The 16,763-nt window shown below is 45.9% G+C and overlaps 1 protein-coding gene across 1 annotated transcript in view; it reads right to left on the reverse strand.

The window, feature by feature from the left end:
• SASS6 (SAS-6 centriolar assembly protein) overlaps window positions 1–16,763 on the reverse strand; it is a 38,184-nt gene that overhangs the window by 5,773 nt on the left and 15,648 nt on the right. The window contains exons 8-12 of the mRNA XM_040408243.1: window positions 15,806–16,000; window positions 15,622–15,711; window positions 15,128–15,307; window positions 642–723; window positions 281–378 (exon numbers count right to left, since the gene is read on the reverse strand). Of these exons, the coding sequence (XP_040264177.1) occupies window positions 281–378; window positions 642–723; window positions 15,128–15,307; window positions 15,622–15,711; window positions 15,806–16,000 (645 nt within the window). The remainder of the gene's footprint in view (window positions 1–280; window positions 379–641; window positions 724–15,127; window positions 15,308–15,621; window positions 15,712–15,805; window positions 16,001–16,763) is intronic.

Genomic DNA, 16,763 nt, shown 5'->3' on the forward strand with positions numbered 1-16,763 from the left:
ACAGATTTTGTCTACCTTTTGGTTAAATTTATAAAGCTGAAACCCAAGATTCTGGCAAATAAAAGCTGCACAGATTAGACCAACTTAGAGTCTGTCTAAAGTTTTTTGGTGGATGCACTTTCGGTGCAAGCTAGGCCATTAAATAAGTGGTATAAACTGCATCAGCCACTATGCTAAATCTGGCAGATTTTCAGACTACTTTTTTTCCATCTACACATTAGACACGATTAGTAAATGTGGGCCACTGTATGGATAATGCAGATAGGGGAAAGAAAATTACCATTTGGTTGGGTGACACTGTTGTCTTGAAGGCAGAACTGCTTGAATTGGAGCTCACTGACTGGTTCTCATTCAGTTGCTTATTCAACCATGATATAACTGCAGGAAAACAAGGAAGAAGAAAAAAAAATAATAATAAATATGTAAAATATTTTATCAACTTAGTATCTTTTATACTTGTGGCCTGTTTAATTTTATGCAAAGGTGAATGAGCCATCCTGTAGAGGAATTCTTAGCTGCCATTCACTAGTGATCCGGTATTCAATATAAACATTCATGCAATATCAAGGAAGCACAGTAACACCAACAGCTAGAAGAGAAGTTCTGGTAGAGCATTGCAAAGACCATTCTTTGTTCCTCACCATTCTCATTTGTCTTGAGAAGCTCTTTACTTTCTTCTAACTTCTTGTCTGTTTGCTGAAGTTGTTCTTGCAGTTTTTCTGCCTAAAAAAAAAAAAAAATATTAAAGATTAACACCTTGAACCAAGACTTTTTTGGAAACTTGACAGGTGTCAATTTATGTGGTAATAACTTCAGAATGCTTTTACTTATCCAAGCGACATATTGTACTTCATGATAGTGAAAAATTTTAGTCAATATAAATCATCTTTATTTATAAAAAAAACATTTTACAAAAAATTTAGAAAAATCGCCAATTTTCTAAATTAGAATTTTTATCTGCTTTTAAGGCAGATCGTGATACATCATAAAAAAGTTATTACTTTACATTTCCCATATGTCCACTTTCACGTTTGCATCATTTTGCAAATGTAATTTTATTTTTTAGAATCTTATAAGGCTTAGAATTTTAGAAGCAAATTTTTTAATTTAAGAAAATTTCCTAAACCCACTTTAAGGACCACTTCAATTCTAAAGTCACTTTGTGGGGCTTACTTAATGTAAACAACCCATAAATGACCCTATTGTAGAAACTACACCCCTCAAGTTATTCAAAACAGATTTTACAAACTTTGTTAACCCTTTAGGTGTTCCACAAGAATTAAAGGAAAAAGGAGATTATAAATCTCACTTTTTTGGCAGATTTTCAATTTTAATGAATTTTTCCTGTAACGCATCAAGGGTTAACAGCCAAATAAAACTCAATATTTATTACCCCGATTCTGCAGTTTACAGAAACACCGCACATGTGGTCGTAAACTGCTGTGCGAGCACACGGCAAGGCGCAGGAAAGGAGCGTCATATGGATTTTGGAGGGCAGGTTTCACTGGGATAATTTTAAGTTGCCATATGAAACTCCAAAAAAGTGACACCATTTTGGAAATTATAGGATAAGGTGACACTTTTATTGCTACTATTTTGTGGTATATATGACTTTATTGCTCTATATTACGCTTTTTGTGAGGCAAGGTAACCAAAAAAGGCTGTTCTGGCACAGTTTTTATTTTTTACGGTGTTTACCAGACGGGTTGGGTCATGTGATATTTTTATAGAGCAGGTTGTTATGGACGTGGCAATACCCAATATGTCTGTTTTTTTAAATATATTTTGGTTTTAAACAATAAAAGCATTTTTGAAACCAAAAAACTAGATTTTTGTACTTACCGTAAAATAGGTTTCTCTTCCGTTCATTGGGGACACAGGCCTTGACCATGGATATAGCTGTTGCTGCTAAGAGGCGGACACTAAGCACACAAAGTGTAAGCTCCTCCCTCTTCAGCTATATCCCTTCCTGCAGGGACCAAGCTAACCAGTTTAGCGCAAAAGCAGTAGGATAAGCCCGACAAGAAAATCACATTATGTGCAAACCCAGAACCACATAGGCCCGAAAAGGCCCATAAACAAAAAACTGGATGGGAGCTGTGTCCCCCAATGAACGGAAGAGAAACCGATTTTATGGCAAGTACAAAAATCTAGTTGTTTTCTCATCAGTCTCATTCGAGGACACAGGCCTTGACCATAGGACGTTCCAGAGCAGTCCCTGAGGGTGGGCTTACCTTCAACCCCCCCTGCCAATCAGAGAACCGCTGTTTGCAAAACTCTACGTCCCAAAGAAGCGTCAGAAGATGCAAAGGTGTGCACCCTGTAAAACATATAAAAGTATGCAAAGACAACCAGGTTGCCGCCTTGCACACCTGAAGGGCCAAAGCCCCGTGATGCACCGCCCAAGAGGCTCCCATTGCCCGAGCCGAATGAGCAGTCACCCGGGAGGGCAGGGCCCGGTCCTTAAAGGGCTTCTGTCACCCCACTAAAAAAAGTCTTTTTTTTTTTTTTTTTGGGCTAGTTAAATTACTTATCCTGCGATATATGAAAATATAATGGTGTTACTTTGATTCAGCAGTTTCTTCTAAAAAACAAACTTTTATAATATGTAAATTAGGTCTCTACCAGCAAGTAGGGCGGCTACTTGCTGGTAGCAGCTGCAGAAAACCGCCCCCTCGTCGTGTTGATTGACAGGGCCAGCCGGGATCTCCTCCTCCGGCCAGCCCTGTCGGCATTTTAAAAATCGCGCGCCTGTGTTCATTCTGCGAAGGCGCTCTGAGATGAGGAGGCTCGCCTCCTCAGAATTCCCTCAGTGCGCCTGCGCCGATGACATCACTGAAATAGAAGACGTCATCGGCGCAGGCGCACTGAGGGAGTTCTGAGGAGGCGAGCCTCCTCATCTCAGAGCACCTGCGCAGAATGAACACAGGCGCGCGATTTTTAAAATGCCGACAGGGCTGGCCGGAGGAGGAGATCCCGGCTGGCCCTGTCAATCAACACGATGAGGGGGCGGTTTTCTGCAGCTGCTACCAGCAAGTAGCCGCCCTACTTGCTGGTAGAGACCTAATTTACATATTATAAAAGTTCATTTTTAGAAGAAACTGCTGAATCAAAGTAAGTAACACCATTATATTTTCATATATCGCAGGATAAGTAATTTAACTAGCCCAAAAAAAATATATATTACTTTAGTGGGGTGACAGAAGCCCTTTAACACGGTACGCTTCCACAATAGCCAAACAAATTCATCAAGAAATGGAAGTGTTCGACGCTGCCAGCCCTTGTCTCGGCCCCTCTGGAATCACGAACAGGGAATCTGTCCGCCTAAGGGCTCTTTCACAACTGCGTTCTTGTCTTCCGGCATAGAGTTCCGTCGTCGGGGCTCTATGCCGGAAGAATCCTGATCAGGATTATCCCAATGCATTCTGAATGGAGTGAAATCCGTTCAGGATGCATCAGGATGTCTTCAGTTCCGGAACGGAACGTTTTTTGGCCGGAGAAAATACCGCAGCATGCTGCGCTTTTTGCTCCGGCCAAAAATCCGGAACACTTGCCGCAAGGCCGGATCCGGAATTAATGCCCATTGAAAGGCATTGATCCGGATCCGGCCTTAAGCTAAACGTCGTTTCGGCGCATTGCCTGAGCCGACATTTAGCTTTTTCTGAATGGTTACCATGGCTGCCGGGACGCTAAAGTCCTGGCAGCCATGGTAAAGTGTAGTGGGGAGCGGGGGAGCAGTGTACTTACCGTCCGTGCGGCTCCCCGGGCGCTCCAGAGTGACGTCAGGGCGCCCCAAGCGCATGGATCATGTGATCGCATTGGACACTTCATCCATGCGCATGGGGCGCTCTGACGTCACTCTGGAGCGCCCCGGGAGCCGCACGGACTGTAAGTATACCGCTCCCCCGCTCCTACTATGGCAACCAGGACTTTAATAGCGTCCTGGGTGCCATAGTAACACTGAAAGCATTTTGAAGACGGTTCCGTCTTCAAATGCTTTCAGTACACTTGCGTTTTTCCGGATCCGGAGTGTAATTCCGGCAAGTGGAGTGCACGCCGGATCCGGACAACGCAAGTGTGAAAGAGGCCTAAAAGATAAATACGCACTGCACGCACCAGATGCAGAGTATAGAGCGACTGTTCGAGGATGAGACAGGTCCGGACAAAATGAAGGAAGAATAATCTCATTTAGATGGAATTTTGACACCACCTTCGGCAAGAAGGACTGCACATGGGGAAGGACCACCTAATCCTGATGGAGGATCAGGAAAGGCGACAGACATGACAGAGCCGTGAGTTCTGACACTCTACGGATAGAAGTAATTGCAACCAAAAAAAGCCACCTTATAAGACAGGAAGCACAGCGACACCTGCTGCAAAGGCTCAAACGAAGAAGATTGGAGAGTGTTGAGCACTAGATTAAGATCCCAAGGATCCAATGGAGGACAGAAGGGGGGCACAGCATGCGCCACCCCCTGCAGAAAAGTCCAAACCTCCGAAAGCAAAGCTAAATTTTGCTAAAAAAAAAGAATGGAGAAAGCAGACACTTGCCCTTTGATAGAGCCGAGAGCCAACCCCAAGTCCATGCCCAACAGCCAAAAGTCACGGCAAAGAAAAACGAACAGGTGACAGCCGTCTCCACTCGCACCAACTAAAGTAGGACTTCCAAGCCCGGTGGTAGATTCTGGAAGACGACGGCTTCCTGGCACGAATCATAGTCTGGACCACTGCATCCGAAAAACCCTGAGCCTTCAGTACGGCTGCTTCAACAGCCATGCCGTTAAATGTAGCGACCCTAAATTTGGGTGAATGATCGGCCCCTGCGACAGCAAGTCCTCCCGAAGAGGAAGACGCCAAGCATAGTCGGCGAGAAGTGCGACTAGGGATGCATGCCACACCCTGCGCGGCCAATCTAGGGCCACGAGAATGACGGGCAGTCCCTCGGACCTGATCTTCCTGAGAAGCCGCGGAATGAGCGGAAGAGGCGGGAACACGTAAGGAAACGTGAACCGACTCCATGGGATCACCAGTGCATCGCATGCCAGGTCCCTGGACCGTGCGACGAAGTCCTCGACCTTGTTGTTGAAGCGTGAGGCCATGAGATCCACATCTGGCTGACCCCACCTCTCGCAGATGTCCCAAAAGACCTGTGAGTCAAGAGCCCACTCGCCGGGATCGAGGCGCTCCCGGCTGAGAAAGTCTGCAATCCAGTTGTCTACGCCTGGTATGTGAACTGCAGATAGCGCCTGAACCTGTTTCTCCGCCCAGCTGAAAATCAGTGCCATCTCCTCCATGACTGTCGGGCTCCGGGTGCCACCCTGGTGAGGTCTAGAACGGGATGGACCGTCCCCCTCTTTTTTTGGAACCACAAAGAGATTGGAGTAAAACCCCTGAAAACGGTCTTGTGCAGGAACCGGAACAATCACACCTTGCTGCAGCAGCGTGTGTATTGCTAGAAATTTTTTTATCTGCGGCTGCCGGAGAGGTCGGAGGATATGACCGAAGAAAAAGAAACGGGCCTGAGGGGAGGATTTGAAATCCAGCTTGTAGCCCTCTGCAATGACCTCCCTCACCCACGCATCTGAGACGCGAGCCAGCCAAACATGCCGAAACACATGAAGCCAGCCGCCCATCCGAACAGAGGGCGCCGGGAGCCGCCCGTCATGCAGCAGAGCTCTTAGGGGTAAAGGACTTTGAGCTGAGCGCTGCGATTGGCCAGCGCTACAGCATAGGAGAAGGAGACCGCGGCAGGCTCAACTGGGTGGAGCCTAACTGCAAACATACCGGAGGCTATAACCGGAGAACGGAGCGGCGCCCGGGGATAACAGTAAGTGCAGGGGGATCCCTGGGCGCCGCTCTACACGTCTTTATGGTGAGTTTACATACTTTCTTCGGGTGAAAGGTTCTCTTTAAAAAGAAGGCTTGCGCTTCTGGCCTGCGGACGACTTCGCGCTCGCTCCCTTGGGGTCGGAAAAACTCTGAAAGGGACGAAAAAAAAAAGGCTTCCGCTTTTTTGCCTTATTTAGACCGCCCCCTGTTCTGTGGTAAATGGGTGCTCTTACCACCTGTAGCGTCCGAAATGATCTCATCCAGGCGCTTACCAAATAGTCTGCTGCCGGTAAAGGGGAGGGCCATCAGGGTCTGCTTTGAAGCATTATATGCCGCCCAGCAGGAGATCCATAGGGTACGGCAAATAGCCACCAACAGGGCTGACGAGCGAGCCATACCCTATGGCAGCACCCCTATTATCTAATGACAGTATAACAGATTTTTGGGGCCTTGATATATAGGGAGGCCTGGGTTGTAGATTTAGGGATAGACAAGTATTGATTATATAGTCCACCTTGACGAGTGGTTACAGATGAGCAGACTTTGTGCCTTATATCCCTCATTTTGCCTCTACGCAATACTTTTTCAATCAGTTATCTACTTACCTACCATGGACATGATGTTACAGATCATTTTTCCAGTATATTCATTGTTATATATATATATATATATATATACACATACACTCACACATACACACACACACACCTAAAGAATTATTAGGAACACCATACTAATACGGTGTTGGACCCCCTTTTGCCTTCAGAACTGCCTTAATTCTACGTGGCATTGATTCAACAAGGTGCTGATAGCATTCTTTAGAAATGTTGGCCCATATTGATAGGATAGCATCTTGCAGTTAATGGAGATTTGAGGGATGCACATCCAGGGCACGAAGCTCCCGTTCCACCACATCCCAAAGATGCTGTATTGGGTTGAGATCTGGTGACTGTGGGGGCCATTTTAGTACAGTGAACTCATTGTCATGTTCAAGAAACCAATTTGAAATGATTCGAGCTTTGTGACATGGTGCATTATCCTGCTGGAAGTAGCCATCAGAGGCTGGATACATGTTCTCATTCTGTTTACGCCAAATTCGGACTCTACCATTTGAATGTCTCAACAGAAATCGAGACTCATCAGACCAGGCAACATTTTTCCAGTCTTCAACAGTCCAATTTTGGTGAGCTCGTGCAAATTGTAGCCTCTTTTTCCTATTTGTAGTGGAGATGAGTGGTACCCGGTGGGGTCTTCTGCTGTTGTAGCCCATCCGCCTCAAGGTTGTGCGTGTTGTGGCTTTAAAAATGCTTTGCTGCATACCTCGGTTGTAACGAGTGGTTATTTCAGTCAACGTTGCTTTTCTATCAGCTTGAATCAGTCAGCCCATTCTCCTCTGACCTCTAGCATCCACAAGGCATTTTTGCCCACAGGACTGCCGCATACTGGATGTTTTTCCCTTTTCACACCATTCTTTGTAAACCCTAGAAATGGTTGTGCGTGAAAATCCCAGTAACTGAGCAGATTGTGAAATACTCAGACCGGCCCGTCTGGCACCAACAACCATGCCACGCTCAAAATTGCTTAAATCACCTTTCTTTCCCATTCTGACATTCAGTTTGGAGTTCAGGATATTGTCTTAACCAGGACCACACCCCTAAATGCATTGAAGCAACTGCCATGTGATTGGTTGACTAGATAATTGCATTAATGAGAAATAGAACAGGTGTTTTAACTATTTTTTCCACAACTATGGACATGATCTTTTGTGTTTCCAATACTTCATGTTTGCTACCAATATCTTTTTCAGATCCCTTGAAAAAGGTCAGTTTTGACCGAAACGTTGGGACTTTTCTATATGGCCAATAATCTACTTATTTAATCTCTATATCTGGATGACAACTGATTATGTAAAGATATACAAGATGTATTAAAAACAATACTTTGCAAGACAAATCTCTGGTGTGCCATAGATTATTCAGAGATATATATTGACCACAGTCCTCTATGAGCACCCAAGCTTAAAACGGGTGTGCAGGTCTCAGTCTATCCAAACGTATATTACCTGCAGATCTAGCACCCCTAACCAATGCCTAATACTACCTTCTCATATGATACGGAGACTGCAAGTACCATCATCTCTCAAGTCCACCTCGAGACCGACTTCCTACAAATTCCATCGCAAGAATGGAAAACATGTGACTACACACGTGATCTCCAACGGTTGACCTCATTAAAATTACATTGCAGCACTCTTCATAAAGGTGGCTGGATCCCAAGGGGATTACGTTCCAATCTACGACCTACACTATTCAGAGAAGACCCGGATTTCTGTGATCGCTTTGAAAGTATATTGAACAAATACTCATTTGACCTAATGGTCCTTACAATTGAGAAATCACATCAAACCATCAGTGACCTCACCAAGCAAATTGAGACCACGGAGACCCAGCTCACCACCATTTTACCACCTTAAAGGGGTTATCCCATTATAATGATCACTGTTAATGATTTGACAGTGATCATTTTTGAAAATATTTTTGATTAACCAATTCCCACCTTTTAGGAGAAAATTCATCCCCACTTACCTCATTGTTGTCTTTCGGTCTCCCCTGGTTACGGCCACCGCTCTTCTCCGGAATCCCTTGCGCAGAAGACACCTCCTTTTCTCCCGGCCGGGCTGCTCGCTGTCCTGAACACATACGCCGCCGCGCATGCGCGATGGTGAGTTCTTCCTGGCCTGAATAGTACAGAGCCGCAAACGCGCACGCCGACTCTGTACTATACTGGCCAGGAATAAGTCACCATGGCGCATGCGCGGCGGCGTGAGCATTCAGTCCAGTGCGCGGCCTGGAGAAGACTTCAATCAAGATTAAGCCCACCCACAGCCAGAATCCAGGAAGCGAACGGCACGCTGGCAGCAGGAAAGTATGAAAATGCTAAGAGAGATAACCCCTTTAAAGAAAAAACAACTACCGTAAACAGATTACCGAATACCAAAAGCAGACCGAGACGACAAAGAGATCCAAGTTCATCAGAGACGCGGAAGATTACAGATCTAAATCGGGTGTATAGTTGGCGTGATCCGAATTTTCGACCCTCGTGGAATAATCGCTATCAACACTTCTCCTCCAGAGTCAGCTTTTCAGGATCCAACAGTGAAAGACCCCACAGCCAATACCGCTCTGAACCTTTTTTAGGAAGAGGACACACACGCCCCCGACACGATCGAAACGGCCGGGGAGGGGGAAGAGGAACAGAAACAGAAGGCCGTGTACTGACCCGCTGCCAGGTAATATAGACAATTTAGTGATTAACATTTCTTCTGCCAACCTATCACCCGCACAAATATCTGCTTCACAAAAGGGATTATCCTTCTGCCCTACAATCCCTCTGGACACTTTCCTCTTAGAACAAGACACATTTTGGTCAGGGTGAAGTACCAAATAGAAGACAGGACACTACAACTACAGATCCATTAACATTACAAACACTTGGCCTTAGACCCAAAAGTTCATTTATGCCCCCCCAAAACCTATCACCCAGTCGAAACTTACATTTCCCTCACACATCAATCCATACAAGACATCCTAAAAGCCCATAAGAGGGGCGAATTTAAACATACCAACAACCTACCAGTAGAACAACAAAGAGCCATCACTGAGTTGCAGTCAAACAAAAACATTATTATGAAACCTGCCGACAAAGGGGGACCACTGGTAGTCATGGACAGATCCATGTACATTGAGGAAATCAGAAAACAATTGAGTGAGAATATTACATATGAATTACTGATCACGAACCCCACCACAAGTATTGCTAATAAAATCAAGAACACACGCCAACATTTCCGCCAGTTGGGAGTGATAGATAAAGACACCATTACTTTCCTGACGAAACAACACCTGTCTTTTACATCCTTACAAAAATCCATAAGAACCTACAGAACCCACCAGGCAGACCCATAGTGGCCTCTACAGTTTCCATACTTTCGATTTACCTTGACCACATACTCACTCCTCTCATCAAAACATCACGATCCTTCCTGCTAGACACCAATGACTTTATTTCGAAATTACAACATTCCAGACTGGAACCAGACTCAATACTAATCACTTTGGATGTTCAGTCTCTACACATCAATAGAATACAATAAAGATATCAATGCCACAGCTCACTTACTTTCCACAACTTCCACACTCACCCCTCTACAACAAGAATTCTGCTCGTCTCTACTCTGCTTAGTGCTACACGAAAACTATTTTCTGTTTGGTGACCAGTGTTTGGTGCCCAGAGACGGGGGACCGCAATGGGGGCCAATGTGGCCACCCCTTATGCTAATGCATACATGCCATGATCTGGTTACGCTTCATAGACAATATTTCCTGTCTATGGAGAGGGACCGAATCAAGTGCCCTCCTCTTCCATCAGGACTTGAACAAATACCCTGAACTGGGTTTCACGATACAGATCGATGCCCACCAGTTTTCTGGATACCCTCATTCTTAAGGACGAACTAGGCTTGACTTATACAGCAAACCCACCGAAAGGAACAGCCTTCTACATTATACAAGTAATCATCTTAAGGCCACAAAGATGTCATTACCTATATCACAAATAACAAGGGTAGAAAGAATTGTCACCAATTCATCCACACTTAACACAAGGAGAGAGGAAATGCTCTCGAAATTCTCACAAAGAGGTTACCTCGAACACTTACTTCGACAGAAACCCAACAATATACTATAGACACACAAAAGGCCCCTGCCAGTCGAGTACCCTGCATCTTGACCTATCACCCCCTTGCCCCAAAAATTCAACAGACCATTAGACAGCAATGGCATATACTGTCCCAAGCATACAAGAGTTCCAGTCCCCACCCCTAACCTGCTACAAAAGATCCTAAAATATAAGACCGTTTAATTCGAGAGGATATTGGACCCCTTACCAAAATCCCTGGACAAAGGTTTTTGCACACCCCTAAAATAGGCACTTTCCCGTGTCTCCATTGCGCCCAGTGCTCGAGTATTATTAAAAGAAAACACTTTTACACACCCACACTCCGGCCAGAAATACTCCATTGATGGGTACCTTACATGCGATTCCACATACGTGGTGTACCTCATTAAATGCCCGTGTGGCCGGATCAACATCGGCGAAACTACACATTAGGGACAGAATCTCCAAGCACAAATCCACAATTAGAACTGAACAGCTTCCTGCTCATTTTCAGAAACACAATCATCACATCCCAGCTTTACAGTTTCAAGTACTAGAACAAGTCTCCACCCCACGGGGGGGTAACTGAACATTGTCACTAAACAACGTGAATCATTGTGGATACATCGTTTGGAGACCTCGTCTCCTAAAGGACTCAATCGAGAATGCAATTTCTTCTATAATATTCAATCATGTGGACTCTAAAGTGACAATATGTTGATGTGTTATTTACTTCCTTTTTTACAAATCCTATAGTCCTGGATAATATCTCCTTTATTGCAGATCCGATAGTCCAAACTCTTGTCCATAGCCATCTAAGTGAGATTCTTTCCCCCCGCCAACCCCTGCTTACCTACCATGGACCACGGCCATGATGTTTCCAGTATATTCATTGTTATACAATATATATATCCTGTCACCTGGATTTTGTGTATAGAGCTGAGGACATGGGTTGCTAGATGGCCGCTAGCACATCCGCAATACCCAGTCCCCAACGAAAACGATTTGATACATTTGCAAATTAACCTGAGATGAGTCAGAGCTTGAAAATATGACTCTTCTCTGGTCACACAAGTAAGATATGACTCTTATGTTAATTTGCATAAAAGGCGGGAAGTACAAAAATGCATAATACTTATTGAATTTGTCTGCAAATGAAATAAAAAATAAATAAAATAAAAAAAGAGTGTAATTTATATGTTTAGGGTAACACAATGAACAGTTAGAAACACTCAGTGAGGGTAGCATAGTAGAGGTGACAGGTTCCCTTTAACCACTATGTTTACTAACTATTTTTTCCACAACTATGGACATGATCTTTTGTGTTTCCAATACTTCATGTTTGCTACCAATATCTTTTTCAAATCCCTTGAAAAAGGTCAGTTTTGACAGAAACGTTGGGACTTTTACTATATGGCCAATAATCTACTTATCTAATCTCTATATCTGGATGACAACTGATTATGTAAAGATATACAAGATGTATTAAAAACAATACTTTGCAAGACAAATCTCTGGTGTGCCATAGATTATTCTGAGATATATATTGACCACGGTCCTCTATGAGCACCCAAGCTTAAAACGGGTGTGCAGGTCTCATTCTATCCAGATGAGCGAGCCATAAACCTGGCCGCGTCCAAAGATGCTTCACAAATATATGCACTGGCATGCGAGAGCTGCAGGGCCATATCTGCAAGTTCCCCTCGAGGAGACTCCCAAGTCGAGACCCTGACGCAAATTACTTGCCCACTCCCCATAGCCTTGCTCATCCATGTAGAGGCAAACACCAGCTGCAGCACTGTGCCCACTGCTTCAAAGGCAGATTTTGCAAACGCTTCCAGCTTCTTATCTTTGATATCAGAAAAAGAAGCCCAATCCGCCATTGGCAAGGTAGTATGTTTAGCCAAGCGGGAAACTGGCGGGTCCACTATAGGTGGAGCCGACCATTTCTTAGTCAAATCCTCCGGAAAAGGATGTTCAAGCTATTTGGCAACATGAAATGTTTATTAGGTAAATTCCACTCCTTGGAGAGAGAGGAATCAAACTTCTGGTGGCTGGGGAAACACTTGTGCGAATGACAGGACTTCCCAAAGGAAACACCCGTGCTGGCAGATAACGGAGCTGGATCCTCAACCTGCAACGTCTCAATAACTGCCGTAATTAAATTGTCCACCATGGAGGATAGTTTGGGCGACTGACCCTCCGGTGAGACAACATCCTCATCTGACCCTCTCTCCTCGGAACATGCCTCTTCAACTGAGGACATGTTGGAGTGAGACTCTCTAGCAGGAGGAGAGGCTGAGGACACGGGAGACACAGAACCCCTTTTGAGGGAGGAAGTTCTGGCCAGTCTTGTGGGGCGGTTGCGATGGGCACGAGCCCCATGATCCCCAGAGTCGGACCGGTCAGAGGACTGCCTCAAAGTCTTCTGCCCACCTAGCTCCAGCCGGATCACCACCTTCGGAGTGTGGCCCCTTGGTGAGGGACGCTACACCGAAACAGTGGGGACTTTCGCTGGGGCGGCCGTGGTGATGCGATTGAAGGCAGGAGACAGAGGTTTTTACGGGAACCTCTGGTCCTCCTTTTCTTCCGGAGAGTGGGAACGAGCAGGGGGTTTGGGTGACGCCCTGGTCTCCAGTCTTCTGCCGACAACCGCCCCAATGTACCCACAATAGCTTTGTTGGTATTGGAGACATCCTATACCACCCAAGACAGGGAACGCGCCCATTCCGGTTCTTCCGTAGGTTGGGCAGCGGGAAGCAATGAGTCCGGAGCAGAGCCACTTGATGGCGGCGCAGCACACGCAAAGCAGAGGGAGTCTGACTGAGGGAATGGAAATGTCGCACGACATGATGCGCAAGCAAAATGACTCACCAAAGGGACCGCCTGCTTCGGGACCTGGGGCCTGACATAATGACACCCCTGTCACCCCGAAGAGGCAAATGGGAAGGTTAGGCCCTGCCAGAAGGGAAAAACACCACTTACCCAGCCTGTGTCCCTCCAAGCAGCCAACACCATCAGCGTCCCGCCAGGTGCTTTAAGTCCTGGAAGTGGGCGGAGCGCAATCTCCCTCTGCTGCTGGTGTGGGCGCGGGGCAAACACAAACCCCTCCCCAAAAAATTACACAGGCTCTCAGTGCTCGTCAGGCCATGTCCCCTTGCTCTGAGGCCCCGCGACCACGTTCGCCGGAACACACGTTGGGATTCCCAGCCGAACCCAGACGCCGGCCAGGGAAAAATAAGCCGCGGGGGCCCTGCAGGAATAGGCCGCACAGAAGCCGGGGCCTCAATTAATAATGGCCCCGGCTGCCCCAGGAGATGTGCCGACGAGAAAGTGGCGCTAAGGAGGAAACTGCGCCCCCTCTCCTCGGCGCGTTCAGGAGGACGCCGCCGTGGAAACGCACGCCCCCAATGCAGCTGGGGCCTCAATTACCAATGGCCCCGGCGGCCCTGTGGAAGCGGCGATGAGGACGATGCCGCCGGACCAAAGAAGCGCCACGCGTGCGGCCACACAGCAGGAGCAGTCTTCTGCCCCTCTGGCTCCAGCCGGATCACCACCTTTAGTATGCGGCCCCTTGGTGAGGGACGCTACACCGGAAACAGAGGGGACTTTCGCTGGGGTGGCCGTGGTGATGCGCTTGCTGGCGGGAGAGAGGTTTTTACAGGGACCTCTGGTTCCTCCTTTTCTTCTAGAGAGCGGGAAGGAGCAGGGGGTTTGGGTGACCCCCTGGTTTCCCGTCTCCCAGGTGGGAGTGCAGACAGTTATTACCCGGACTGCCTGAAGCTTCCTGCTAGGAAAAAAAAAATATAATAATTTGTAAAATCAGCAGATCTGCAACGCAGGAAGGTCTGCCTCCTACAGACACCAAGCTAAAACTGATTAGCTTGGTCCCTGCAGGAAGGGTGTAGCTGAAGAGGGAGGAGCTTACACTTTGTGTGCTTAGGCTCCATTCACGTCCACAATGTGTTTTGCGGATACACGGAGCCACGGATCCGCAAAACACGGAAAGCGGCAATGTGAGTTCCGCATTTTGCGGACCGCACATTGCCGACATAATAGAATATGCCTGTTCTTGTCCGCAATTGCGGACAAGAATAGGACAGGTTCTATTTTTTTGCGGAAACGGAAGCACGGATGCGGAAGTGCAGATCCGCAAATGTGGATGCGGACAGCACATTCCGTCCCCATAGAGAATGAATGGGTCCGCACCCTTTCCGCAAGATTGCGGAAAGGATGCGGACCCATTTTGCGGACGTGTGAATGGAGCCTTAGTGTCTGCCTCCTAGCGGCAATAGCTATACCCATGGTCAAGGCCTGTGTCCCCCAATGAGAAATGATTTTCTGAAAGCCATATATGTTTTAGTTAGGGTTTCATTTATTGCAGGATGAGATGACGGTTTGATTGGTATTATTTTTGGGTATGTGACTTTTTGATCACTTGATATTATACTTTTTGTGATAAAAGGTGACAAAAAAAAAAAGACATTTTACGCAGCATGATCAACCCCACCAGGGAATGTCTGGTTTAATAGGGTTGATCATGCTGACAGATGCTCTTTAAAGCACAGCTATGCTTACCCACCTCTTCCTCTTTTAAACGTAGACTATGCTGAACGTCATGCATTTTTCTTTGCCCTTCTTGAATCAACTTCTCCTTCTCTGCAATAAGTTTCTCCTGCTGCACAGTCACTGCATTCTTCAGCTTCAGTTTCCCCATTAGTGTCTTTAGATCTCCTTGAAGTTTCTTTATGATATCATTAGCCTTTACAATTTAAGTGGAAGGGAAAACAAGGGACATTTGAAAAAAAGGGCAGTTATCAGACAGGCCCAGCTCTTAAACGGGTTGTCAGAGTTCATTTTTTATTGTTGTAAACTGATTTGAGCCTGCCAAGACAATAATGAAACATGAAGATTAAACTTCCCAAGTCCCCTTCCAATCCAGCATTGCTGCTTCATAAGCACGACTGGAGGGGGCTTGGGGAGGTAAGATTTAAGCATTTATTATTTTAATAGGCTCCCAGCAGTTTGCAACACAAAAATGAAGATAACCCCTTTAATATTAAACATATTGCTTACCTTAAGGAGCTCAGCAGATAAGGATTTTATTGTTGCCTCTAACTTCCCAATCTGCACTTGCTTCTTCTCAGCACTCGCTTCTAACACAGTCTGTTGAAAAAAAAATAAAAAAAATCATAAAAACTTTGACACTGTTGTTTGCAGGTTATTAATATGTTTAAAAATCCTAGAATGCGAGTCCTACCTTTTGTTCCTGAGTGGCTGTAAGAATTTCATTACTCCTCAGTACCAATTGATCCTTGTCTTTCAGCTCTTGCTCAAGAACAGCTAACCGTGTCTGAAGGCGATTAATGTCTTTTTCCTTGTCATGGCATTCTGCGTCCAGTGCACTGTTCTCTCTGCCAAGGGATGTTACCTTCTGCTCTGCTCGCTGCAGCTCCTAAGAAGGGACATCAAAGCAAGATTAGAAAGAGACGGGACCCATTGTAACTGCTTCAGAAGTGCAGCTTATTCATTCCTGCAAAGTTTCAACCTTACAAAACATCTTTGCCATAAATATCAGACAGGAGGGGGCCCTACCTCTGGAATCAGCCCCCAAAGTAGAGCATACTGTACATGCGCAGCTTTCTCTCAACTCAGTACTAAGTCAGCACTTGGCTATTGTCAGAACTCCTATAGCAGTGAATAGAGGGCGGCTGTGTATGTGTAGCTGCTCTCCCTTTACTTTGGGGACCCTTTTTTGGAGAGAGGACTGGGCCCCGCAACTATCTGACATTTGTGGCATCCGTACTTTTGGTAGCTTCTGTGATTGGTATTACAGCTCAGACCCATTGACATGAAAGACTGAATTTTAACACCAAGCACAGCTGCTATTAAAAAATACGGAGAAGTGCTTCGCAATCAATCAGCTGATTGGGGCGAGCGATACAGAAAGAGCGACCCGCTCTGATCTAATATAAATCAATATTGTAGTACTAGATAACCCTTTTACTTTCTTCCCATAGATACTAGTGGCCAGCATATTTATACCTCTAGGGTAAATGCAAACGTTCAGGATTTGTGTGCGAAGAATCCACACTGAAAAGTTTTCGCAGGGAGATCCGCTTCAATTGGTGCCGATTTACATGCAGATTTTATTCTCCCCATTGAAGTGAATAGAGAAAATCTGGTCAGGAAAAATAAAGTTGACCCGCACCGCAGGT

Source organism: Bufo bufo, chromosome 9, assembly GCF_905171765.1.
Source record: "Bufo bufo chromosome 9, aBufBuf1.1, whole genome shotgun sequence".
Taxonomy (NCBI): domain Eukaryota; kingdom Metazoa; phylum Chordata; class Amphibia; order Anura; family Bufonidae; genus Bufo; species Bufo bufo.